The sequence below is a fragment of the Saccopteryx bilineata genome, chromosome 2 (genome assembly GCF_036850765.1).
Source record: "Saccopteryx bilineata isolate mSacBil1 chromosome 2, mSacBil1_pri_phased_curated, whole genome shotgun sequence".
Taxonomy (NCBI): domain Eukaryota; kingdom Metazoa; phylum Chordata; class Mammalia; order Chiroptera; family Emballonuridae; genus Saccopteryx; species Saccopteryx bilineata.
Window position 1 is genome coordinate 193,026,238 of NC_089491.1, and position 25,173 is coordinate 193,051,410.

The following is a 25,173-nucleotide window of genomic DNA, read 5'->3' on the forward strand; positions in this document are numbered from 1 at the left end:
AATAAAAATAAGGAAATTTTTTTTTTTTTTTTTTTACAGAGACAGAGAGAAAGTCAGAGAGAGGGATGGATAAGGATAGACAGACAGGAACGGAGAGAGATAAAGCATCAATCATCAGTTTTTCGTTGCGACTCCTTAGTTGTTCACTGATTGCTTTCTCATATGTGCCTTGACCATGGGCCTTCAGCAGACCTAGTAACCCCTTGCTCAAGCCAGCAACCTTGGGTCCAAGCTGGTGAGCTTTTTGCTCAAGCCAGATGAGCCCACGCTCAACATGGAGACCTCGGGGTCTTGAACCGAGGTCCTCTGCATCCCAGTTCGACGCTCTATCCTCTGCGCCGCCGCCTGGTCAGGCGATAAGGAAATTTTTTTACACTCATTTTTTTCTGTTACTACAGTACAGTGTACAGTACAGTATATTTGTCCTTTTTCTTTTTCTGTGGCTTAGTTGTATTTTTATGTTCTAGATTATGATTTTACAACTGTGTTAGGATAGCTAAATGACTTAGGTTATGATGTGTTTTGACTTACACCAAAATTTGGGTTACATCACTGTCGTAGGAACGGAACTGTGTTGTAATCTGAGGACCTCCTGTATATATCACTTTTAAGTATACATGGAACATTTTGTAGGATAGACTACATGTAAGGACACAAAACAAGTCTCAATAAATTTAAGATAGAATTACCAAACATCTTCTTTGACCAAAATGGTATGAAACTAGAAAGCAAACACAAAAGAAAAAAAGAAAACAAAGAGACATGGAGGTTACACAGTATATTACTAAACAACGAATGGGTTAACAATGAAATTAAGGAAGAAATCCAAAGATATCTTGAAACAAATGAAAACGAGAACACAACAACTCCAAATCTATGGAAACATAGCAAAAGCAGTCCTAAAAGGGAAATTCATAGTATTACATGCCTTTATCATCAGACAAAAAAAAAAAAAAATCAAGTAAACAATCTAACTTTACACTTAAAGAAACTTGAAAAAGAATAACAAAGCCCAAAGTGAGTAGAAGACAGGAAATAAAGATCAGATATTACAATGAGATATCACCTCACACTTGTCAGAATGTCCATTAATAAATCAACAAACAACAAATATTGGTGCAAATGTGGAGAAAAGGGAACCCTAGTGCACTTTTGGTGGGAATGGGGATTGGTACAGCCACTGTGGAAAGCTGTATGAAGATTCCTCAAAAAATTAAAAATGGAACTGCCTTATGATCCAGTGATTCTACTTCTGGGAATTTATCTGAAGAAATCTGAAACACTAATTCAAAAGAATACATTATGCACCCCTATGTTCACTGCAGCATTATTTACAATAGCCAAGATTTGAAAGCAGCCCAAGTTCTCATCAGTGGATACGCGGAGAATACCTTTACACAATAGAATATTACTTCGCCATAAAAAAGACATGGATAGACTTGGAGACCATAATGAAGTAAGTTAGAGAAAGACAAGTGCTATATGATTTCACTTAGATGTGGAATCTAATAAAAAAAATGAACTGACAAGCAAAATAGAGACCGACTTATAGATAGAGAGCAGGCTGATCACTGTAGGGGGACTGTGGAATGGGTGTAGGGTTGAGCAGAAAAGAGAAAAAAGTGGAAAAACTCATGGAAACGGATTGCTGGGGGGGATAGAGAAGAGTGTGGGGAGAAAAATGATGGAAGGAGACTTGACTTGGGGAAGTGAACACAAAATACAGTGTACAAATGATATGTTGTAGAACTGTGCACCTGAAACCAGTATAATTTTGTTAATCAGTGTCACCCTAATAAATGCAGTAAGAAAAAAAAGAGAAAAGATTTATAATGGGTAGCTTGAAGTCTTCTGCCAATTCTGAGTTGTACTCACAAGCAGTTTCTGTTGACTATTTTCTCCAGTGGGGTAATACTTTCCTGTTTCTTTGTATGTTTCTGTTTTTTGAAACAGGCAATTTTAGATAAAATATAGTAGCAACTCTGGGTATCAGCTCCACCCACCCCAACCACAGGGTTTGTCATTTCTTTGTTTAGTGTTTGGCTGAGTTGCTTTAGTTGGCTCCTTTGATGTTACTTCTCAGGAAAGCACAGCTTTGGGAATGCCCAGTCACTGGGATGACACTACATTGTCAGCTCTCTTGGTCTCTTTCCCTGACCACAAGGTGTTAAGTTCCACTAACTGCCAGTTAGTTGACTGCCTGTTGTTTTCAAGAATGCCCTGGGACATAAATTGCTCTAGAGTAGTGGTTTTCAGCACCAGTCCATGGACCTTGCGGTTGAAAACTACTGCTCTAGATAACAATACAATTAAATTTGAGCTCCTCACACCTTGCCCTAGCCTGTCTCTCCTTGTCTGTATATCACTACCCACAGGGCAGTACTTCCAGAATATTTTAAAAAGTGTCAGGAAGCCAAGAAATTTTCATTAGGACATTCCTATAATATAAGGCTCAGAGGATAGGGTCATATCTACTTCCTGTAAAGTAAAAGGGACTAGTTCAGATAATAAAATAAAATACTTATGATATCATTTGAAGTAACTAAGCATTGTCAATTTATGAACTAAAATTATGCAATTATAGCTTTTGTATTTTTGCTTCTCATTTTATTTTTTCAGCTTTTTATTTTATTGTTGTTGTCACTGATGGCATCATGACTCCATTATGTGGCCCTCTTTATTATAAACTTTAATTAGTTTCACTTTTTTGCCCAATTTAAAACTTTAATACCACCAAAAACTAACATGTTGGATAAAATAATTATTCTACTAATAATTTGACTAATGACATTAAAAAAACTTAACTGTTTTCCTTCTTCCTCCTTAGAAAACCGGATACACAAAACAACTATTTCTTAGATAAATATATACATATAAAAGTTTAATTGTACTTGTGTCACAAGGATTGAAACAATAAGTGCACAGAACAAAGGAGGCTGATAATTAAAATCAGGAAAACATATTACCAACTCTGAAAAACAGGCTTTTCAGCCCCAATATTTGTTTTTTAAACTAACCCCCCCCAAATACACAAAGCAACTCACGTTCCATGCGCTCAAACATTACTGAAAAGAGGAAGTCTCGAGGTGTCATGTAATGTTCTCCTTCATGTTCCAGTGAAGAAAACTGCATGAAGCGCTGTTTACGAAGAGATAACCTCGCCATCATCTTCCCATAGTCACCATTTTTCTAAAAGACAAAGATATGGCAATATAAGATTTCTTTCAGTATTATTCCTCAACTCAGTTCCTTCTCAAGCAATCTTATAATTAGTGAGTAAATTTGTAGAATGATGTAAGGGAATAGGAAGTGCCAGAAGAAATACAAACAAGATAAGAAAATGCTAAGGAATAATGTTTTAGACAGGACAGTCAGAGAAGGCCTCTTTAAAGAGGTGACATTAAGGAGCCAAAATGAGTTGCAGGTACTGAGCTGTGGAGCTCTCAGGAGAAAGAGTGTGTTCAAGGAACAATGGCTGAAGATACGATTAGAGAGATAGGTGGGCAACAGATCTGGTAGAGTTGTGCTTTCATAAAGATAAAATATAGCGTATGTGGCACATTGCTCTGTTTTGAAAAATATATTTATGTCATAGGTGGAAAGTGTTAAAAGAACAAGAGTGGGTAAAATATTATTAATGTAGCAGTCTGAGTCTATAGTCCAGGCAGTGGGACTTAGATCTTGACCCAAATGCTGATAGAGACAATACTGAAATATTTATTGCTAACCTTTCATTGGGCACTTACTATGTATGAGGCATTGTAGTAATTAAGCACATGGATTATTTAGTTAGTCCTCACAATAACTGAACAACAGATAGTACATTAGATAAGAAGCTATAAAGTAAATGGCAGAATCAGGATAAAAAAACAGGCATATCTAACTTAAAAGTGCCACAATATCTTTTTTTTAAAATTAATTTTACTAGGGTGACATCAATAAATCAGGGTACATATGTTCAAAGAAAACATGTCCAAGATATCTTGTCAATCAATTATGTTGCATACCCATCACCCAAAGTCAGACTGTCCTCCGTCACCTTCTATCTAGTTTTCTTTGTGCCCCTCCCCCTCCCTTCCTTCCCCCCCCAACCACCACACTCTTATCAATGTCTCTTAGTCTCGTTTTTATGTCCCACTTATGTATGGAATAATATAGTTCTTGGTTTTTTCTGATTTACTTATTTCACTTCGTATAATGTTATCAAGATCCCACCATTTTGTTGTAAATGATCCGATGTCATCATTTCTTATGGCTGAGTAGTATTCCATAGTGTATATGTGCCACATCTTCTTTATCCAGTCTTCTATTAAAGGGCTTTATGGTTGTTTCCATGTCTTGGCCACTGTGAACAATGCGGCAATGAACATGGGGCTGCATGTGTCTTTACGTATCAATGTTTCTGAGTTTTTGGGGTATATACCCAGTAGAGGGATTGCTGGGTCATAAGGTAGTTCTATTTTCAGTTTTTTGAGGAACTTTCTTCCATAATGGTTTTACTATTTTACATTCCCACCAACACTGAATGAGGGTTCCGTTTTCTCCACAGCCTCTACAACATTTGCTATTACCTGTCTTGTTAATAATAGCTAATCTAACAAGTGTGAGGTGGTATCTCATTGCAGCTTTGATTTGCATTTCTTTAATAACTAATGAAGATGAAAATCTTTTCATATATCTGTTGGCCATTTGTGTTTCTTCCTGAGAGAAGTGTCTGTTCAGGTCCTCTTCCCATTTTTTTATTGGATTGTTTGTTTGTTTGTTGTTGAGTTTTATAAGTTCTTTGTATATTTTGGATATTAGGCCCTTATCTGAGCTGTTGTTTGAAATATCATTTCCCATTTAGTTGTCTGTTTATTTTGTTGTCAGTTTCTCTTGCTGAGCAAAAACTTCTTAGTCTGATGTAGTCCCATTCATTTATTTTTGCCTTCACTTCCCTTGCCTCTGGAGTCAAATTCATAAAATGCTCTTTAAAACCAAGGTCCATGAGTTTAGAACCTATGACTTCTTCTATGTACTTTATTGTTTCAGGTCTTATATTTAGGTCTTTGATCCATTTTGAAATAATTTTAGTACAGGGGAACAAACTATAGTTGGTTTCATTCTTTTGCATGTGGCTTTCCAGTCTTCCCAGCACCATTTGTTGAAGAGGCTTTCTTTTCTCCACTGTGTGTTGTTGGCCCCTTTATCAAAAATTATTTGATTATATATATGTGGTTTTATTTCTGGACTTTCTATTCTGTTCTATTGGTCTGAGTGTCTATTTTTTCTGCCAATACCATGCTGTTTTGATTGTCGTGGCCCTAGAATATAGTTTGAAGTCAGGAGTTATAATGCCCCCAGCTTCATTCTTTTTCTTTAGGATTGCTTTGGCTATTCGGGGTTTTTTATAGTTCCATATAAATCTGATGATTTTTTGTTCCATTTTTTAAAAAAGTGTCATTGGAACCTTGATGGGAATTGCATTAAATTTGTATATTGCTTTGGGTAATATGGCCATCTTGATTTATTCTTCCTATCCAAGAACAAGGAATATTCTTCCATCTCATTGTATCTTTTTCGATTTCCCTTAACAATGGGTTTGTAGTTTTCATTATATAAGTCCTTTACATTCTTTGTTATGTTTATTCCTAGGTATTTTATTTCTTTTGTTGCAATCGTGAAGGGGATTAATTTTTTGAGTTCATTCTCAAATGTTTCATTGTTGGCATATAGAAAGGCTATGGACTTTTGTATGTTAATTTTGTATCCTGCGACCTTATTGTATTGGCTTATTGTTTCTAGTAGTCTTTTTGTAGATTCTTTGGGGTTTTCGATGTATAGGATCATATCATCTGCAAAAAGTGATATCTTTACTTCTTCTTTTCTGATATGGATACCTTTTATTTCTTTGCCTTGTCTGATTGCTCTGGCTAGAACCTCTAGCAACACATAAATAAGAGTGGAGAGAGTGAACAACCCTGTCTTGTTCCTGAGTTAAGGGGGAAAGCCTTCAGTTTTGTGCCATTTTATATGATGTTAGCTGATGGTTTATCATATATGGCCTTTATCATGTTGAGATATTTTCCTTCTATACCCATTTTATTGAGAGTCTTAAACATAAAATTGTGTTGTATTTTATCGAATGCCTTTTCTGCATCTATTGATAAGATCATGTGGTTTTTGTTCTTTGTTTTGTTGATATGGTGTATTATGTTAACTGTTTTATATATGTTGAACCATCCTTGAGATTCTGGGATGAATCCCACTTGATCGTGATGTATTATTTTTTTAATATGTTGTTGTATTCGATTTGCTAGTATTTTGTTTAGTATTATAGCATCTGTATTCATTAGAGATATTGGTCTGTAGTTTTCTTTTTTTGTGCCGTCCTTGCCCGGTTTCGGTATGAGGGTTACGTTGGCCTCATAAAATGTGTTTGGAAGTATTGCTTCTTCTTCAATTTTTTGGAAGACTTTAAGTAGAATAGGAACCAAGTTTTCTTTGAATGTTTGATAGAATTCGCTAGTATAACCGTCTGGGCCTGGACTTTTTTTTAGGGAGGTTTAAATAGTTTTTTTCTATTTCTTCCCTACTAATTGGTTTGTTTAGGCTTTCTGCTTCTTCTTCACTCAGTCTAGGGAGGTTATATTGTTATAGGAATTTATCCATTTCTTCTAGATTGTTGAATTTAGTGGCATAAAGTTTTTCATAGTATTCTACAATAATACTTTGTATATCTATGATGTCCGTGGTGATTTCTCCTCTTTCATTTCGAATTTTGTTTATATGAGTTCTTTCTCTTTTTTCCTTGGTAAGTCTTGCCAAGGGTTTGTCAATTTTGTTGATCTTTTCAAAGAACCAGCTCCTTGTTCTATTAATTTTTTCTATAGTTTTTCTGTTCTCTATTTCATTTATTTTTGCTCTGATTTTTTTTTTTCTTTTCCATTTTTCTGAAGCTGGAAACAGGGAGAGACAGTCAGACAGACTCCTGCATGCGCCCAACCGGGATCCACCCGGCACGCCCACCAGGGGCGATGCTCTGCCCATCCTGGGTGTCGCCATGTTGCGACCAGAGCCACTCTAGCGCCTGAGGCAGAGGCCACAGAGCCATCCCCAGTGCCCGGGCCATCTTTGCTCCAATGGAGCCTTGGCTGCGGGAGGGGAAGAGAGAGACAGAGAGGAAAGCACGGCGGAGGGATGGAGAAGCAAATGGGTGCTTCTCCTGTGTGCCCTGGCCGGGAATCGAACCCGGGTGCTCCGCACGCTAGGCCGACGCTCTACCGCTGAGCCAACCGGCCAGGGCGCTCTGATTTTTATTATCTCCTTTCTTCGGCTGGTTTTGGGTTGTCTTTGTTCTTCTTTTTCCAGTTCCTTAAGGTGTGAAGTTAAGTGGTTCATTTGGGCTCTCTCTTGTTTGTTCATATAGGCCTGAAGTGATATGACCTTCCCTCTTATCACTGCTTTTGCTGCATCCCGTAGATTCTGATATGTTGTATTGTCATTTTCATTTGTCTGTATATACCTTTTGATCTCTGTGCTTATTTCTTCTTTGACCCATTCATTTTTTAAAAGTATGTTGTTAGTTTCCACATTTTTGTGGGGGTTTTTTCCTCTCTTTTGAGTTGAATTCTAGTTTCAAGGATTTATGATCAGAAAATATGCTTGGTACAACTTCGATTTTTCTGAATTGGCTGATGTTGTTTTTGTGGCCCAACATATCGTCAATTCTTGAGAATGATCCATGTACACTGGAGAAAAATGTATACTCTGTCACTTTGGGATGAAACGTCCTGTAGATGTCTATCATATCCAGGTGCTCTAGTGTTTTGTTTAAGGCCAATATATCTTTATTGATTCTCTGTTTGGATGACCGATCTAGAGCCGTCAGTGGTGTAATGAGATATCCAAGTATGATTGTATTATATTTTTGTCAGTTTTTTTGTTTTAAGGTCAATAAGTAGCTGTCTTATATATTTTGGTGCTCCTTGGTTTGGTGTATATATATTAAGAATTGTTATGTCTTCTTGATTCAGCATCCCCTTAATCATTATGAAATGACCATTTTTGTCTCTGAGTACTTTTGCTGTCTTGTAGTCAGCATTATCAGATATGAGTATTGCTACGCCTGCTTTTTTTTTGGATGTTATTTGCTCGGAGTATTGTTTTCCAGCCTTTCACTTTGAATTTGTTTTTATCCTTGTTGCTTAGATGAGTTTCTTGTAGGCAGCATACAGTTGGATTTTCTTTTTTAATCCATTCTGCTACTCTGTGCCTTTTTATTGGTGAGTTTAATCCGTTTACATTTAGTGTAATTATTGATGCTTGTGAGTTCCCTATTGCCATTTTATACATTGCTTTCTGTTAGTTTTGTGTCTTGTTTGATTCTTCTGTTTCGTTTTTCTACCTTTTGTTTTTGTTTGGTTGTATTCCATACATCTTTCCTCTGTTGCTATCTTTTTTAAATCATGTGCTTCTGTGGTGGTTTTTTCAATGGTGGTTACCATTAAGTAATGAAAAGGGTTCCTACCCTGTTCATTGTAGTGCACTATCTTGTGAGTACTTTTGCACTCCATCGTCCTTTGCTACTGTTAATTTCCGTCCTGTCCCTTTTTGTAGTTGTTGTCACAGTTTAAATTTGGTTTTATTGTGTTCTTGGTGGAACCTTTACTTGTGGTTTTGTTTTGTTCTTTGTATCTGGTTGGAAAACCCCCTTTAGTAATTCCTGGAGTGGGGTTTTTCTGATGATAAATTCCCTCATCTTTTCTGTATCTGTGAATGTTCTTATTTCTCCTTCGTATTTGAAGGATAGCTTTGATGGGTATAGTATTCGTGGCTGAAAGTTCCTCTCTTTCAGGACTTTTTGTGCCAATTTCATTATGATGTGCCTTGGAGTAGGTTTGTTGGAGTTAAGAAAACTCGGAGTTCTATTTGCTTCTTGAATTTGAGGCTTTAGTTCTTTCCACAGGCTTGGGAAGTTCTCATCTATTATTTGTTTGAATATGTTCTCCATTGCATTTTCTTTCTCTTCTCCTTCTGATATACCTATTATTCTTATGTTATTCTTTTTGATGGAGTCAGACAATTCCTGTAGGGCTTTCTCATTTTTAAAAATTTTTGAGTCTCTTTCTTCTTCTCTCTGTTGTGCCTCAAGTTGCTTGTCTTCTATTTCACTAATCCTACTTCTATCTGGCCCGTTCTATTAGCTAAGCTTGTTACCTCGTTTTTTAGCTCGTGAATTGAGTTTTTCATCTGTGTTTGATTTGTTTTTATAGTTTCAATTTCCTTGGTAATATATTCTTTGTGTTCATTGAGTTGTTTTCTGAGCTCCCTAAATTGCCTTTCTGTGTTTTCTTGTATATATCTGAGTATTTTTAGGATTTCTATTTTAAATTCTCTGTCATTTAGCTCCAAGGTTTCCAATATATTAAATTTTTTCTCCATAGATTTTTCCTCATCTATCTGTGCTACCTCTCTGTCTTTTGTATGCATGATATTCGATTTCTTTTCCTTAATGGCATCTTCGTGTTTAGTGTGGAACTTCTGGAGGCTCCAAGGATAGATTTTTTGTCTCTGGTTGAAGATCTTGTTGAATTTTTGGGGAGATTTATTGATATCTCTCCTTATGGCGCCATTTCTCTGATGTCATCCAAAAGTGCCTCAATTTCTTAACTAGCACACATGGCTGGGCACTGTGTCCTAGGCAGACCAGACAAAGACGACATACTAGTCAACACAGACACTATGGTCAATACAGTGATCATGACACAGAACACAAGTGTTATCTGTGAAGTCCAACAGCACACTCTTACCCTAGACAACTTTCCTTAAGGTACTGCCTTAATTTAAACAACATTCTTCCTTGGATGTATCACTCCCATTTCACACTCCCTACTGATCTATTATTCACCCTGACACACAGGTGATGTTCACACAGGTGATGTTCACACTAGAACTGAAATGGGTAAACAAATTCTGGTTGCTCAAACCTCTCCAGATTTAAAGCTCCTTTTTGGCTGATTTAAGTTCTCTCTCCTAATTTGACAGCAACTTCTTTGAGCAGACAGTTTTATACCTCTTTTGTGTTTTGTGCAGTGCCTACTAGAAAACTGGACATGTATGGGAACACATTAATACTACAATGAACAGTACCCTGTCTTTTCTAGAACTTGTCTATTCGTGTTTTTAAATTTCTTTCCTCTTAAATTACTAATAAAAGTCCTTTGAGGGGCATGTTTTAATTACGAGTCCACACTCAACCTACCAATCAGAAAATTGAAATTTATTAATACTTTCTGAACCTTCTATACATGAGGCAGATATATTATCATTTTATTTAACAAGTTAATATTAAGCATCTATAGCAAAACAGTAATAAACAAAACGAACATTAATTCCTATTAGAATGTCCAAAGTGCTTTGGCCGTAAATTTACAGAAAGTATTTGATGGGACAGGGAAGACAGGTGGGTAAGGGTCTTCTCAGTAAATGCCATAGCACTGGCAAAGTTCTGATAAGAGAGAGAGAGCACAGTATATTAGAACTGAAAGAAGTTCAACATGGGCATAAACATTAACTTAGAGAATATTACACAAATGTTAACATGTAGTCTTTTAAAAACCTACATGTGGTGGTTTAAAATTGGGAGGGATATCTTGGCAGCAAAGGTCCCTGTTAAGGAGCGAGGGGTCCCAGCCCAAGGTTCCAGTGCCAGGAAGAGAATCCCCACAACTTCTGGTTGTGAAAACCAGTGGGGATTGTGGATGAGAGAGACAGAGCATACTGGAGTCCCAAGAACTCCTCTTAAAGGGCCACATGGACTTACTCAGACTCAAACTCTTTGAGCTCCAGCACTGAGAAGGAGCTTGAAAAGAACCAGAGACACATAGGAAGAAACTGGATTGTCAGGCATCAAGGTGAGGATGGGGGACAGTTTTCTTCCAGATAAAAGTGCTGGCAGAAGCCATTGCTCCCTTGATGAGTACCCCTGCCCCCAGAGTTGGCAGGCAGGTACCACTTCTGAGTTTCCATTAACTTGGCTCACACTGTGTACCCCACCCAGGTGATTCTGAGACCACACCCCATACAACCTGCAGGCTACCTATGCTGTTTGCAGTGGCTTTTCAGTACAATGGTCTCTCTTATCTCACGCTTCAGAGATTCCTAAATCAAACAAGCAGCATCTGGCCTCTGTGTACCCTGTACCTCTTGTTAAGTAGCTCCAGGCCTGGCATTAGTAGCAACTGGCCTTGGTTCACAGTTCGGCCTCTCCTGGTCACCTCCCTAGCCCAGCACTAGTAGCAGCCACCTGCAACCCCTTTGTAGCTCATGCTGGGTGCCCCCAGGCAGGGAACAGGCAGTGGTTGACCTCGCACATCCCGGGAGGTCCCAGAGCCAGTGCAACTATTGGACAGTTTCAGAGTCAGGCAGGAACAAATGACAACCCTACCACCTCCAAGAGTGACATACTCAAGAGGTAAACCTAGAGAACAGCAAAGCCCCTCTGAAGCAAGTCCTGCTCCATAGGGTCAACTCCTGCACAGCAGTTCCTCTGCTGTAGTTGCAGCCAGTCCTTGCAGCCCACAGTCCTGAGGGTGGGGGGGTAACACCTCCAAGTGACGCCAAAAGCAATAAAGGCTCAACTACAACAGGACAGTGCACACAGCCCACTCACGGGTGCACCTGGAGCGCCCAACCTGGAGGCTGTGCCTCACAGCCCTATGAGACATGTTAGTACACAAGGCCACTCTACCAAGTTTGGAAGACAAAGAAGTTCTACCTAATATACAGAAGCAGCCAAAATGTGGAGACAAAAACATGTCCCCAAATGAAAGAACAGAAAAAATCTCAAGAAACTGAACTAAACAAAATGGAGGTCAGCAATCTAACAGATACAGAGTTCAAAACAAGAGTCTTGTTCTTTTTTATGGTTTCTATTTTATTTTATTGATTTTAGTTTATTGTGTTTACATAGATTCTAGTGTTGCCCTGAATGCATCCCCCCTCCCCCGTATTCCCCTCAACATCCCCCTTGCCCCCCCTCCCCATAGCGTTCTCCCATCATTCCTTCAGATTTATCCCATCCTATCATCCCCTTTCCCTCTGTTCTCTTTTCCTCTGGTCCCTTTGAAACCTCCTCTGTCTCAATTCCATTCCTCAGCTCACATTGTTCCTTGGATTCCTCAAATGAGTAAGGTCATATGATATTTTTCTTTCTCTGCCTGGCTTATTTCACTTAACATAATAGTTTTCAGGTCTATCCATGTTGTCGCAAAAGGTAAAATTTCCTTCTTTTTCATGGCCCCATAGTATTCCATCGTGTATATGTACTACTACTGCTTTTTAATCCACTTGTCCACTGATGGACTCTTGCGCCGTTTCCAGACTTTCGCTGTTGTGAACAATGCTGCCATAAATATAAGGGAGCATTTCTCTTTTTGAAACAGTGCTATGGTGTTCTTGGGGTATATACTTAAAAGTGGGATGACTGGGTCAAAAGGCAGTTTGATTCTTAATATTTTGAGGAATCTCCATACTGTTTTCCACAGTAGCTGCACCAGTCTGCATTCCCACCAGCAGTGCAGGAGGGTTACCTTTTCTCCACATCCTTGCCATCCCTTATTCTGTGTTGTTTTGTTGATGAGCACCATTCTGACTGGTGTGAGGTGGTATTTCATTGTGGTTTTAATTTGCATTTCTCTAATGATAAGTGATGTTGAGCATTTTATCATCTGTCTATAGGTCATCTGTATGTCCTCTTTGGAGAAGTGTCTATTCATTTCTTTTGCCCCATTTTTTGATTGGATTATTTATCTTCCTGGTATTGAGTTTTACAAGTTCTTTATAAATTTTGGTTATTAACCCCTTATCAGACATATTGTTGAATATATTCTCCCACTGCATAGTTTGTCTTTTTATTCTGTTCTTATTGTCTTTACTGTGCAAAAGCTTTTTAGTTTGATATAGTCCCATTTGTTTATCTTGTCTTTTATGCCCGTGGAGAAGTATTGCTGCGGGAGATGTCGGGGAGCTTACTGCCTATGTTTTCTTCTAAGATATTTATGGTTTCACAGCTTACATTTAAATGTTTTATCCATTTTGAGTTTATTTTTGTGAATGGTGTAAGTTGGTGGTCTAGTTTCATTTTTTTGCAGGTAGCTGTCCAATTTTCCCAACACCATTTGTTAAAGAAGCTGTCTTTATACCATGTGTGCTCTTACCTCCTTTGTCAAATAAGTTGTCCATAAAGGTGTGGGTTTATTTCTGGGTTCTCTGTTCTGTTCCATTAATCTATATGCTTGTTCTTATGCCAGTTCCAAGCTGTTTTGAGTACAATGGCCTTGTAGTATTTTTTTTTTTTTTTTTTTTACAGGGACAGAGAGAGAGTCAGAGAGAGGGAAAGATAGGGACAGATAGGAACGGAGAGAGATGAGAAGCATCAATCATCAGTTTTTCATTGAGACACCTTAGTTGTTCATTGATTGCTTTCTCATATGTGTCTTGACTATGGGCCTTCAACAGACTGAGTAACCTCTTGCTCGAGCCAGTGACCTTGGGTCCAAGGCGGTGAGCTTTGCTCAAGCCAGATGAGCCCACACTCAAGCTGGCGACCTCGGGGTCTTGAACCTGGGTCCTCTGCATCCCAGTCCGATGCTCTATCCTCTGTGCCACCATCTGGTCAGGCCTTGTAGTATAACTTGATATCAGGAAGTGTAATACCTCCCACTTTATTTTTCCTTTTCAAGTTTGCAGAGGCTATTCATGTTCTTTTTTGGTTCCATATAAATTTTTGGAATATATGTTTTATATCTTTGAAATATGTCATTGGTATTTTAATTGGTATTGCATTGAATTTATAATTGCTTTGGGTAATACAGACATTTTAATGATGTTTATTCTTCCTATCCACGAGCACGGTATATGCTTCCACTTGCTTGTTCTTCCTTGATTTCTTTATCAATGTTTTATAATTTTCCAAGTCCAAATCTTTAATCTCCTTGGTTAAATTTATTCCTAGGTACTTTATTTTTTTTGGTTGCAATTGTGAAGTGGACTGTTTTCTTAATTTCTCTTTCTGACATTTCATTGTTGGTGTATAAAAATGCCTCTGATTTCTGAGTATTAATTTTATATTCTCCCACCTTGTTGAATAAATTTGTCAGGTCCAGTAGTTTTTTTTTTTATTTTATTTATTTTATTTATTAATTTTTAGAGAGAGAGGAGAGAGAGAGAGAGAAGGGGAGGGAGGAGCAGGAAGCATCAACTCCCATATGTGCCTTGACCGGGCAAGCCCAAGGTTTCGAACCGGCAACTTCAGTGTTCCAGGTCGACGCTTTATCCCACTGCGCCACCACAGGTCAGGTCCAGTAGTTTTTGACTGAGACTTCAGGGTTTTCTATATACAGTATCATATCATCTACAAATAATGATAGTTTTACTTCTTCTTTTCCAATTTGGATGCCTTTTATTTTTTCTTCTTGTCTGATTGCTGTGGCTAGGACTTCCAAAACTATGTTGAATAAGAGTGGTGAAAGGGGGCACCCCTGCCTTGTTCCTGATCTTAAGGGGATTGTTTCTAAATTTTGTCCATTGAGTATGATGTTGGCTGTGGGTTTGTCATAGATGACCTTTATCATGTTGAGGTATGTTCCCTGTATTCCCACTTTGCTGAGAGTTTTATCAAATGCTTTTTCTGCATCTATTAAAATTATCATGTGGTTTTTCTCCTTCCTGTTGTTTATGTGATGAGTCACACTGATTGATTAGTGAATATTGTACCAGCCTTGCCTCCCCAGAATAAATTCCACTTGATCATGGTGTATGATTTTTTCCCCATATATTGTTGGATCTGGTTTGCTAATATTTTGTTGAGGATTTTAGCATCTAAATTCATCCAGGATATTGGCCTATAATTTTCTTTCTTTGTGTTGTCTTTGCCTGGTTTTGGAATCAGAATTATGTACGCCTCATAAAAGAAGCTTGGAAGTCTTCCTTCCTCTTGAATTGTTTGAAATAGCTTGAGAAGGATAGGAGTTAGTTCTTCTTTGAATATTTGATAAAATTCACTTGTGAAGCCATCAGGCCCAGGACTTTTCTTTGTTGGGCGTTTTTTGATAACTGTTTCAATCTCATTTGTTGTAATCAGTCTGTTTAGGTTTTCTGATTCTTCCAGATTGATTTTTGGAAGATTGTTTCAAGGAATTTGTCCATTTCATCTTGGTTGTCTAATTTTTTTGCATACAGTTCTTCATAGTATTTTCTTACAATCCTTTTTATTTCTGTTGTGTCAGTTGTTATTTCTCCACTCTCATTTCTAATTTAATTTATTTGAGTCGTCTCTCTTTTTTTCTTGGTGAGTCTGTTTAAAGATTTATCCATCTTGTTTACCTTTTCAAAGAAGCACTTCTGGTTTCACTGATCATCTGTATTGTTTCTTTAGGCCCTATGTCATTTATTTCTGTTCTGATCTTTATTATTTACTTCCTTCTACTTCCTCTGGGCTTTACTTGCTGTTCTTTTTCTAGTTCTTTTAGATGCAGGGTTAAGTTGTTTATTTGAGCTTTTTCTATCTTCTTAAGGTATGCCTGTAATGCTATGAACTTCCCTTTCAGGACTGCTTTTGCTGTGTCCGATAAATTTTGAGTTGTTGTATGCTCATTATCATCCATTTCTAGGAACTTTTTTATTTCTTCTTTGATCTCACTGTTAATCCATTCGTTATTTAATAACATGCTATTTAGTTTCCAGGTGTTTGAATATTTCTCAGTTATTCTGTTGTGGTTGATTTCTAGTTTCATGCCATTGTGATCAGAGAAAGTGCTTGATAGAATTTCAATCTTCTTAAATTTGTTGAGACTGCTTTTGTGCCCTAACATGTAGTCTATCCTAGAGAATGTACCATGAGCACTTGAAATAAATGTATAATCTGCTGCTTTAGGGTGAAAGGTTCTGAAGCTATCTATTAAATCCAGTTGATCTAGTGCTGTGAAGGCGAACCTTCTTATAAAAACCGCCCACTTTTGCAGTGTTGGTCAACTTGGTCCCTCTTGCACTGCAAAAGTGGGTGGTTTTTATAAAAAGGTTCGCCATCATGGATCCAGTGTGTCCTTTAAGTCTGCTGTTTCTTTGTTAATTTTCTTTCTTGAGAATCTATCTAGTGATATTAGTGTGGTATTGAAATCCCCTACTATTATAGTATTGCTGTTGATCTCACCCTTTATATTAATCAAAGTCTGCTTTATATATTTAGGTGCTTCTATATTAGGTATGTAGATATTTATAATGGTTATCTCTTCCTGTTAGATTACTGGTGTGCTGCTTCCTTTTGCTGCTATTACTTTTTCCAGGGGAAATATTCACTTCAGATTTGGGGAGTGACCAGCCCAGGGGTTAGGGTGGCTGTCCCTCAAAGTGTTTCTCCCTGTGCCTCCTAGATTACACTCTCTTCTTGCTACTTCGGTCCTCTCATCTCTCCCCGTCCCCTGGAGCCCTGGGTGAGTGGTTGTGAAAGAGGTTTTCTGCACGGTCCCTTTAAGAAGAATCCTGGGTCTGAGAAATCTGTCTCTTTCTCACAAACAGTATCCTGATTTGTTTCACAGCTAAATACTGTCCATATGCTTCTTCTAGACTCTGAGGTTGCAGGCTGCGGCTTTGTTCCTGAGGCCCAGGACCCTCCCCTCTCCACTGAATTCACTTCCTGCCACGCGAGTCTCTCTGGGCTGTTGTTCACTCCTGGGCTGGGCAGCCCTCTCTGCATTACCATTTTTCCTATCAGTCTCAGTGTGGCTTCTTTAGTGATCCTTGGTTAAAGAGTCCTCTTAGTTTAGTCAAAAGTTGGGTTTTTCCAGACGGTTCTTAAAATTAAGTTGTAATTCACTTTGGTTCTGGGAGGTGGAAGTTAGTACGTACGCCTACTCCATTGGCCATCTTGCCGCACCCTGTAATTAAGTCTTTTAAAAAAGACCTATCAGGCCTGACTTATGGTGCCGCAGTTGATAAAGCCTTGACCTAGAATGCTGAGGTTGCCAGCCCAAAACCCCCTGACTGCCTGGGAAAGCTCATATGGGAGTTGATGCTCTCTGCTCCTCCCTCTTCTCTCTCTCTCTCTCAAAATGTAGAAGTAATATTCGATAGTGTCAGGCACCAGCATACCCACTGGGCGCACACTCCTCGATTGGTCTTATAATAAGTCAGTTAACATATTTTGTGTGTTATATGTATTATACACTGCATTCTTACAATAAAGTAAGCTAGAGAGAGAATCATAAGGTTTGTCTGTAAGTTTTTTCAATTGTCACAGATTTCCAGAAATTTTCCAATATATTTATTGAAAAAATTGGCATATAAGTGGACCCACCCACGCAGTTCAAACCCATATTGTTCAAAAGTAATTTGTAGACCTAGTTTAGGCTTGTCATACATGCTATTACATGTCAAATAAAATTAGACTGCTGGATACAAATCTTTTCTTCCTTCTAATACTGTTAACACACACTTTTAAAAGAACTTACTTTCGGCCTGGTCTGTGGTAGCACAGTGCATAAAGTGTTGACCTGGAATGCTAGGTTGCTGGTTTCAAACTTTGTTAGAGGGAGGCTTGAAAAACTCTTTTCTACTAAACTTTGTTAGAGGGAGGCTTGAAAAACTCTTTTCTACTGCTTTCTTATCAGTGTGTAGGTTTTTTTTTTTTATTATTCTGTGATATTAAGCATTAACTCTCTCAGGAAAGTACATTATACCTTTTAGGGGGAGAGGACGAACTAACAGAGAACCTGTTCAAGGCACATACGACAACCAATCAATGAACAACTAGAGTGAAGCAACTATGAGTTGATAACTTTTTGCTCCACCCCCATCCTCTCTCTGTAAAATTAATAAATAAAACCTTGAAAAAGACCCTTACTTTTATTGTAGTCTTAGTCAGAATGAGGCATCAATAATAGGAAAAGCATCTACATAAATAATAGTTCAGCATGCTGACACAGAGGTTTGGGGATTTCAGGATATAAGGAGAAACATAATTGTAATCTCCTAGGATCAATTCCTTTCAAAAATAAAAGATATCATAAGGCTAACCACAATCTTAAGCAATTTATTTAGGGTATAAATTTCATTTTAAATATTAGTATTCATGTCTAAAATCCTTGTAAGAACAAGGGTTGTTTCAAGGCTATGGAGAGAATATCGACTGGAGAAAGTTGGAATCTCCAGGTATTATAGGATAAGCTGCATAAACCAAGTTTTCTTTTTCTTTTCCAGGGTGGGATAAAGTATTCTTCTTTTTCTCTTTTGGATTTTTGTTTTTTACTTTCAATCTATATAATAATCCACTTTAAAATAAAATCTGAGAGGTTCTTTTCTCTGTTAGTTCCTCCTCTCCCCCCAAAAGGTATAATGTACTTTCCTGAGAGAGTTAATGCTTAATAACATCACAGAGTAATAAAGAAACCCTACACACTGATAAGAAAGCAGTGGAAAAAAGTTTTTCAAGCCTTCCTCTAACAACCCAACAAACCAAAAAGAAGCACACCCAGGCATGTTGATGCTAGCTCTTAACTTCCCACTTCAAACTTGTTCTAGAAGGACTTCTGGATATTGATAATTTGGACCAAATTAAGACAACACTAGGATTGAAAACCAGTTTCTTCCACCATGTACTGGAATGAGAGAATGAAATTCTGAACCACCTTGCTGATCAGAACAAGTCTAGGAGCACCATTCACAGTATGGTCACCACACAATTGTCTAGCAAATGGCAGTCCAGTGCACTGAGGAGGGGGTATCTTTTCCTAATTTGCACACAGATTCCATATGTGCTGGGGCAATGTTGTCACTGACTATTTTACAATGTGCAGGGATGGTGCAGGCAGAGAGAAGAACACAATGTGCCCTGGAAGCTCCCATCTCATGCTACTTTCACTCCAGGCCCAATACCTGCCATTTTCCCCACCCATGCCCTCTCAAAAACACTGGCAAGTAATGGCTTGGTTGGGCAGAGAAATATACCGTATTCATGACCACACTTACCTAAAACTTAATACATATGACAGCTTTTCCCCAAAGAGGCAGGAACCCCAAAATGGGGGAGCAAAAGTGAAACCCAAAGGTCATTCTGTAGGATGGGAGAAATCTGACTTCACAGAACAGGTGGAGCAAACTGGGATATGGACACATTCCCAACTTTTGGAGAACTTGGCTTAGCTCTTTCTCCAACTCCTCAGGCAGGGGATTCACTGAAGAGTTAATATAAACTAATACCATAAAGAGTGCTCAGATCAACATGGAAAGGATATATATATTTATACTGTTTTTTGGCAAATAACGTATTTGGCAAGAATGTCTGCTTAAAACCTAATGTTCTATGCAAACCCTGTGAGAAAAATAAAAGGCAAGAGCCATAGAAAACAATAACAAAATAACATTCTGAAACAGAAAAAACCTGAAAAAGCTGATAGTTTTTATAATATCCAAGACAAAGGGGAAAGAGGACAGAAATATACCACTCACAAAAATTAGGAGATATTTCAAAATGAATATGAAGCAATAAAAAAAAGTATTTAATTTTTTTTTCTGTGTGACATAATTTATTTTTTTCTGTGAGACAGATAGCGAGAGGCACAGAGAGAGGGACAGATAGGGACAGACAGACAGGAAGGGAGAGAGATGAGAAGTATTATTCTTCGATATGGCACCTTACTTTCTCATTGATTGCTTTCTCATAAGTGCCTTGACTGGGGGACTACAGCAGAGTGAGTGACCCCTTGCTCAAGCCAGCAGCTGGTGAGCCTTGGTCAAACCAGATGAGCCCACACTCAAGCTGGCGACATTGGGGTTTTGAACCTGGGTCCTCTGTGTCCCAGTCTGACACTCTATCCCAGGGGTCCCCAAACTTTTTACACAAGGAGCCAGTTCACTGTCCCTCAGAGTGCTGGAGGGCCGGACTATAAAAAAAACTATGAACAAATCCCTATGCACACTGCACACATCTTATTTTAAAGTAAAAAAACAAAACGGAAACAAATACAATATTGAAAATAAAGAACAAGTAAATTTTTTTTTTCTGTATTTTTCTGAAGCCGGAAACGGGGAGAGACAGTCAGACAGACTCCCGCATGCGCCCAACCGGGATCCACCCGGCATGCCCACCAGGGGGCGAAGCTCTGCCCACCATGGGGCGATGCCCTGCCCCTCTGGGGCGTCACTCTGTCGCGACCAGAGCCACTCTAGCGCCTGGGGCCGAGGAGCCATCCCCAGTGCCAGGGCCATCTTTGCTCCAGTGGAGCCTCGGCTGAGGGAGGGGAAGAGAGAGACAGAGAGGAAGGAGAGGGGGACGGGTGGAGAAGCAGATGGGCGCTTCTCCTGTGTGCCCTGGCCAGGAATCGAACCCGGGACTTCCGCACGCCAGGCCGACGCTCTACCACTGAGCCAACTGGCCAGGGCCAAGAACAAGTAAATTTAAATCAACAAACTGACCAGTATTTCAATAGGAACTATGGGCCTCCTTTTGGATAATGAGATGGTCAATGTCCGGATCCATATTTGTCACTGCTAGCCGTAACAAGTGATATGACGCACTTCCAGAGCCGTGACACGTGTGTCCCGCATCACTGGAAATAGTACTGTATGTGAGTGATGCTGCGCTTTGTGTTGCTCTGACCACCAATGAAAGAGGTGCCCCTTCCAGAAATGCGGTGGGGGCCGGATAAATGGCCTCAGGGGGCCGCATGCGGCCCACGGGCAGTAGTTTGGGGACCCCTGCTCTATCCATTATGCCACTGACTGGTCAGGAGCATTTGACTTTTTTAAATAAACAAGAACATCAGAAAAGCAAATGACAAGTCAAAAAAAGTTGTTTGATTATGCGAATGAGATGCAAAACCAACTTTTATTTCATTGGTGAAAATGCACTGTACAAAAAGGCTGAAAGTACTGTAGTATCTGCACATTCTCTGATCCCCTAATTTTTGTGAGCAGTGTATTTGACAAGGGGGATGGCTGAACTAACTAAATAAAGGAGAAAAATACCATTATAAAACATGGTAAAACTTTAAGAAATACTAAGATTAGAGTGAATACTGCAGAAAAATCTATGGACAATGTGATAGTGGTAAAAAACATGTAGAAGGCAGAAGAAAAGCACCAGAAAAAGAAATTAGGGAAAAGAATGTGTACATGTGTAACAGACACCAAGGATTCAACTGCTGTGCTTCAGGAAGAGAAAGAGCAAATCAAACATCTATTTCAAATACAGCGGGAAAAGACTTGACTGAATGCAGAAAGACCTGTGTTTGCTACTGTATTTGCCACTGTCCTATGCACTATGTACTCTAGGTTTGACTAATTCCAGAGGCCTTAGGGGAGACTCATCAAATTTAGTCTTTTTCATAAAACCTAAGTTAAGTTTAGAATTGTGATGCACTGCCTGACCAGGTGGTGGCCCAGTGGATAGGGTATTGGACTGAGACTTGGAGGATCTAGGTTAGAAACCCTGAGGTCGCCAGCTTGAGCACGGGCTCATTTGGTTTGAGCAAGGCTCACCAGCTTGAGCCCAAGGTCGCTGACTTGAGCAAGGGGTCACTCGGTCTGTGATAGCCCCATGGTCAAGGCACATATGAAAAAACAATAAGTGAACAACTAAGGAGCAGCAACAAAGAATTGATGCTTCTCATCTCTCTCCCTTCCTGCCTGTCCTTCTCTCTGTCTCTATCACAAAAAACAAACAAAAAAACAAATCGTGATGCCCTTATTGCTGGGTTCAACCTAAAAACTGTTTTCTAAGGAGTTAATACAAAAAATGCCACAGGAAAAAAAAAATGCCACAGGAAAGGATGAGACATGACTGACTTCTAAGATTATTTTTGAGACATGTACCGCCTTCTGCACTTTGTGATGAAAGTGCAGGACAGCACATCCAAGCTGGTCAGCCGGAAAGGCCGACAAGGGTTGTTTTGCTCCTCCTCACCCCAACTTGCTCCCTGTAGTTTAAGAAAACTATTCATGTGGAAGCGGACTAAACAATAGTCTACATTTATCTGAATAATGAGATTCTACAAGATACTGTACAGAGCTACTCTGAGGGCCAATGTACATTGTCACACATAAATAACAGAGGGACTGGCAGGAGGCAACAGCTGCTTGGTCCCTGCGTCCAGGGATGAATGGCAGGAATTCAGTGGTGGAGATCAAAGGCCTGCATGGGACCTGCTGGTAGCTGTTATCCTGAACCACTTGACACACCAAATGGGGGTGGGGTCCCCGTAGGTAGAAAGTGATGGCAGCGCACCAATTCCCATTACCACAACGACATGCTTCTCAAACCCGAATCTATAGCTAAATACACGAGAAAGGAGGGGTGGGAGAACTGCTGGGAATGGGGGCTGTCCCGCGCACATGACAATCATCCACATGGTTCTGCTTATACAGAAAATGCTCTGTGGATTTCCAGGATTACTTGTAATGCAGTAAAATATGTGACAAAGGAATTAAGAGCAATGACTGATGCGGATTGGATAAGAGATCTTTGAAAGCTGATGACCTCTGTTAAAACATTTCACTAGTTTATTGCCGTTAAAAACAACAGGTGCTTCACCATTCTGTCTCTACTTTTTATCCACAAAGTGACAAATTGTAAATAGTTCTCTGTTCTTTGTTGAACATTCTTTGGTCTCTATATTTCTCAGGAAGAAGTGGGGGGAAAAAAGGGCCTTCCTTAACAATGCTTTCAATATATCATTCATACACACACACACACACACACATTGCATTAAACAAAAATGTGTAAAATCTAGTTTATTTGGTGCCTTTATTTTGGAATTTGTAATAATTTTGATAAAATATAATTGCTTTGTTGTCTTTAAACTTTCTGTAACTGAAAGAATATCTTTCCTTAAATAAAACTTTATGATTGAAAATTTTCCGTAATCAGACAGAGCTTTTCCATTTTGTTCTGGAAAAGGGAGATTATTGTACATGGAACAAAATACTGCCAGACGAGGTTAGAAATATTCACTGCATAAGCGATAATCAGGTTAAATTCTACAAAAAGGACAGCATATTTGCCAAGGACAAAAAAGTCATCCTTGAGAATAAAGGAAACCCTGGGATTGGCCCTCTAGCTTCTCAATATGGACTGTTTTCCAGAAACTGGATGGGAGTTGATGAGCATGGCAGAATGAAATGGCATATACTTATGTACACTGAGTCTTAAAAACACTCTTGTATTCTGTCTGAGGAGGGGTTGCCACTGTCAGGATGCTAATGAGCACAACAGCAGTATCTTCTAGTAACCTCTTTCTCCTTCCTGCTGAGGTCCCTAAACAGGACACTCATCCATCCTTCTCTCAAAATTACCTTTCAGGGAGTACATCATACCTACATAAATTTTTTGTTTATGCTTAGAACAGAAAGTTTAAATTAGGTTTCAAGAGATTAAAAAGAGATGACAGCCTTAACTTAAAATCTCAATACCCTCCTAAAGTATGACCAAAACCATTCATTGCAACCATAACTAAATAATGTTTTTTTAAAAGAGATTACTGAGTTACTATGTCTTGTTTTCCTATACAGAAGGTAAATATTTTGTGCATGCCTTCTACAGCTATTCAATATCAGTCTATTGAATAAGTATTACATGTCTACTACAACCAAGCATTGCATAGAGATACAGTGACAATGGATAGGCATTCCCTGCCTAGTGGGGCAGGCACAACAGAAGATGGTCAGTGCTAGACAGAAGTATAAAAGCAGCATCCAGCAAATGTATGTCCCACTAGGATAAATTTCAAACTGATTATTTATCAACTGTGACATTTTGACTTATTTTCAAAATGACTATATATTTTCAAGTTTTGCCATTAAACTTAACCAGAACACTAGTAACAGGTCCGGTACAAGATTATCTGAAATGGTCTCTCTTCTTCTGGGAGCTGAGGAGTGTAACCAAGCAGTAACGAGAAACCTTTGCGACGCAAGCTGCAGCCATGCAAAAGGTTCTTTGAACTGAGAACTTTCAGTAAGCCTTGAAAAGTGCTGCTGTCAGAGGCCACTGAGAGGGTTAATACTTAGGCTACTGTGTCCTAGAGTAATGACAGTGTGGCACAAAGAAGGGATGAATACAAGGACCCCTCTTTCCTTTCTCTCAACCCTCCTGAGGAACAGGTGCTGTCTGTAGCTGCATTTTTATAGCTGGGATTGCAGAAGCAAAGAGACTCATGCACACAGTATTCTGCACAGTTCCCCCCGTGACACACATACAGTCACTTAGACTTCCATGTCTCCGATCCCTAGCAAAAGACTGCCACCTCCATAAGCTACCTCACTTCACAGGACAGTCATAGGATGGATTTCCAAAGCTTGTGGCTGAACACTGAGGGCAGTTTGCCTCTCTGTCCCTTAAGCCCCACACTCTAACCCTACACAAAATATGGTCAAATATTAAAATTATTTAAAATTTTTTATTTATTTCATTTATTGAGATGACACTGGCAAATAGAACTACCTTATGACCCAGCAATCCCTCTACTGGGTATATACCCCAAAACCTCAGAAACATTGATACGTGAAGACACATGTAGCCCCATGTTCATTGCAGCACTGTTCACAGTGGCCAAGACATGGAAACAACCAAAAAGCCCTTCAATAGAAGACTGGATAAAGAAGATGTGGCACATATACACTATGGAATACTACTCAGCCATAAGAAATGATGACATCAGATCATTTACAGCAAAATGGTGGGATCTTGATAACATTATAAGGAGTGAAATAAGCAAATCACAAAAAAACAAGAAATACATGATTCCATACATTGGTGGAACATAAAAATGAGACTAAGAGACATGGACAAGAGTGTGGTGGTTACCAAGGGTGGGGGGGAGGGAGGACATGGGAGGGAGGGAGGGAGAGAGTTAGGGGGAGGGGGAGGGGCACAGAGAACTAGATAGAGGGTGACGGAGGACAATGTGACTTTGGGCGAGGGGTTTGCAACATAATTTGATGACAAAATAACCTAGACATGTTTTCTTTGAATATATGTACCCTGATTTATTAATGTCATCCCATTACCATTAATAAAAATTTATTAAAAAAAAAAAAAAATAAAAAAAAAATAAAATTAAAAAAAAAAAATTATATAGAATTCAAGTTTACAATTCTGTGATCCATGTATACTGTATATTGATTGCATTTTGTGCCCAC

The 25,173-nt window shown here is 38.9% G+C and overlaps 1 protein-coding gene across 3 annotated transcripts in view; it reads right to left on the reverse strand.

The window, feature by feature from the left end:
• Positions 1-25,173, reverse strand: part of MICU2 (mitochondrial calcium uptake 2) — a 113,960-nt gene that overhangs the window by 65,602 nt on the left and 23,185 nt on the right. For all 3 annotated transcript variants that reach the window (XM_066259022.1, XM_066259023.1, XM_066259021.1), the window contains exon 2: positions 3,045-3,189. In XM_066259022.1, the coding sequence (XP_066115119.1) occupies positions 3,045-3,189 (145 nt within the window). The remainder of the gene's footprint in view (positions 1-3,044; positions 3,190-25,173) is intronic.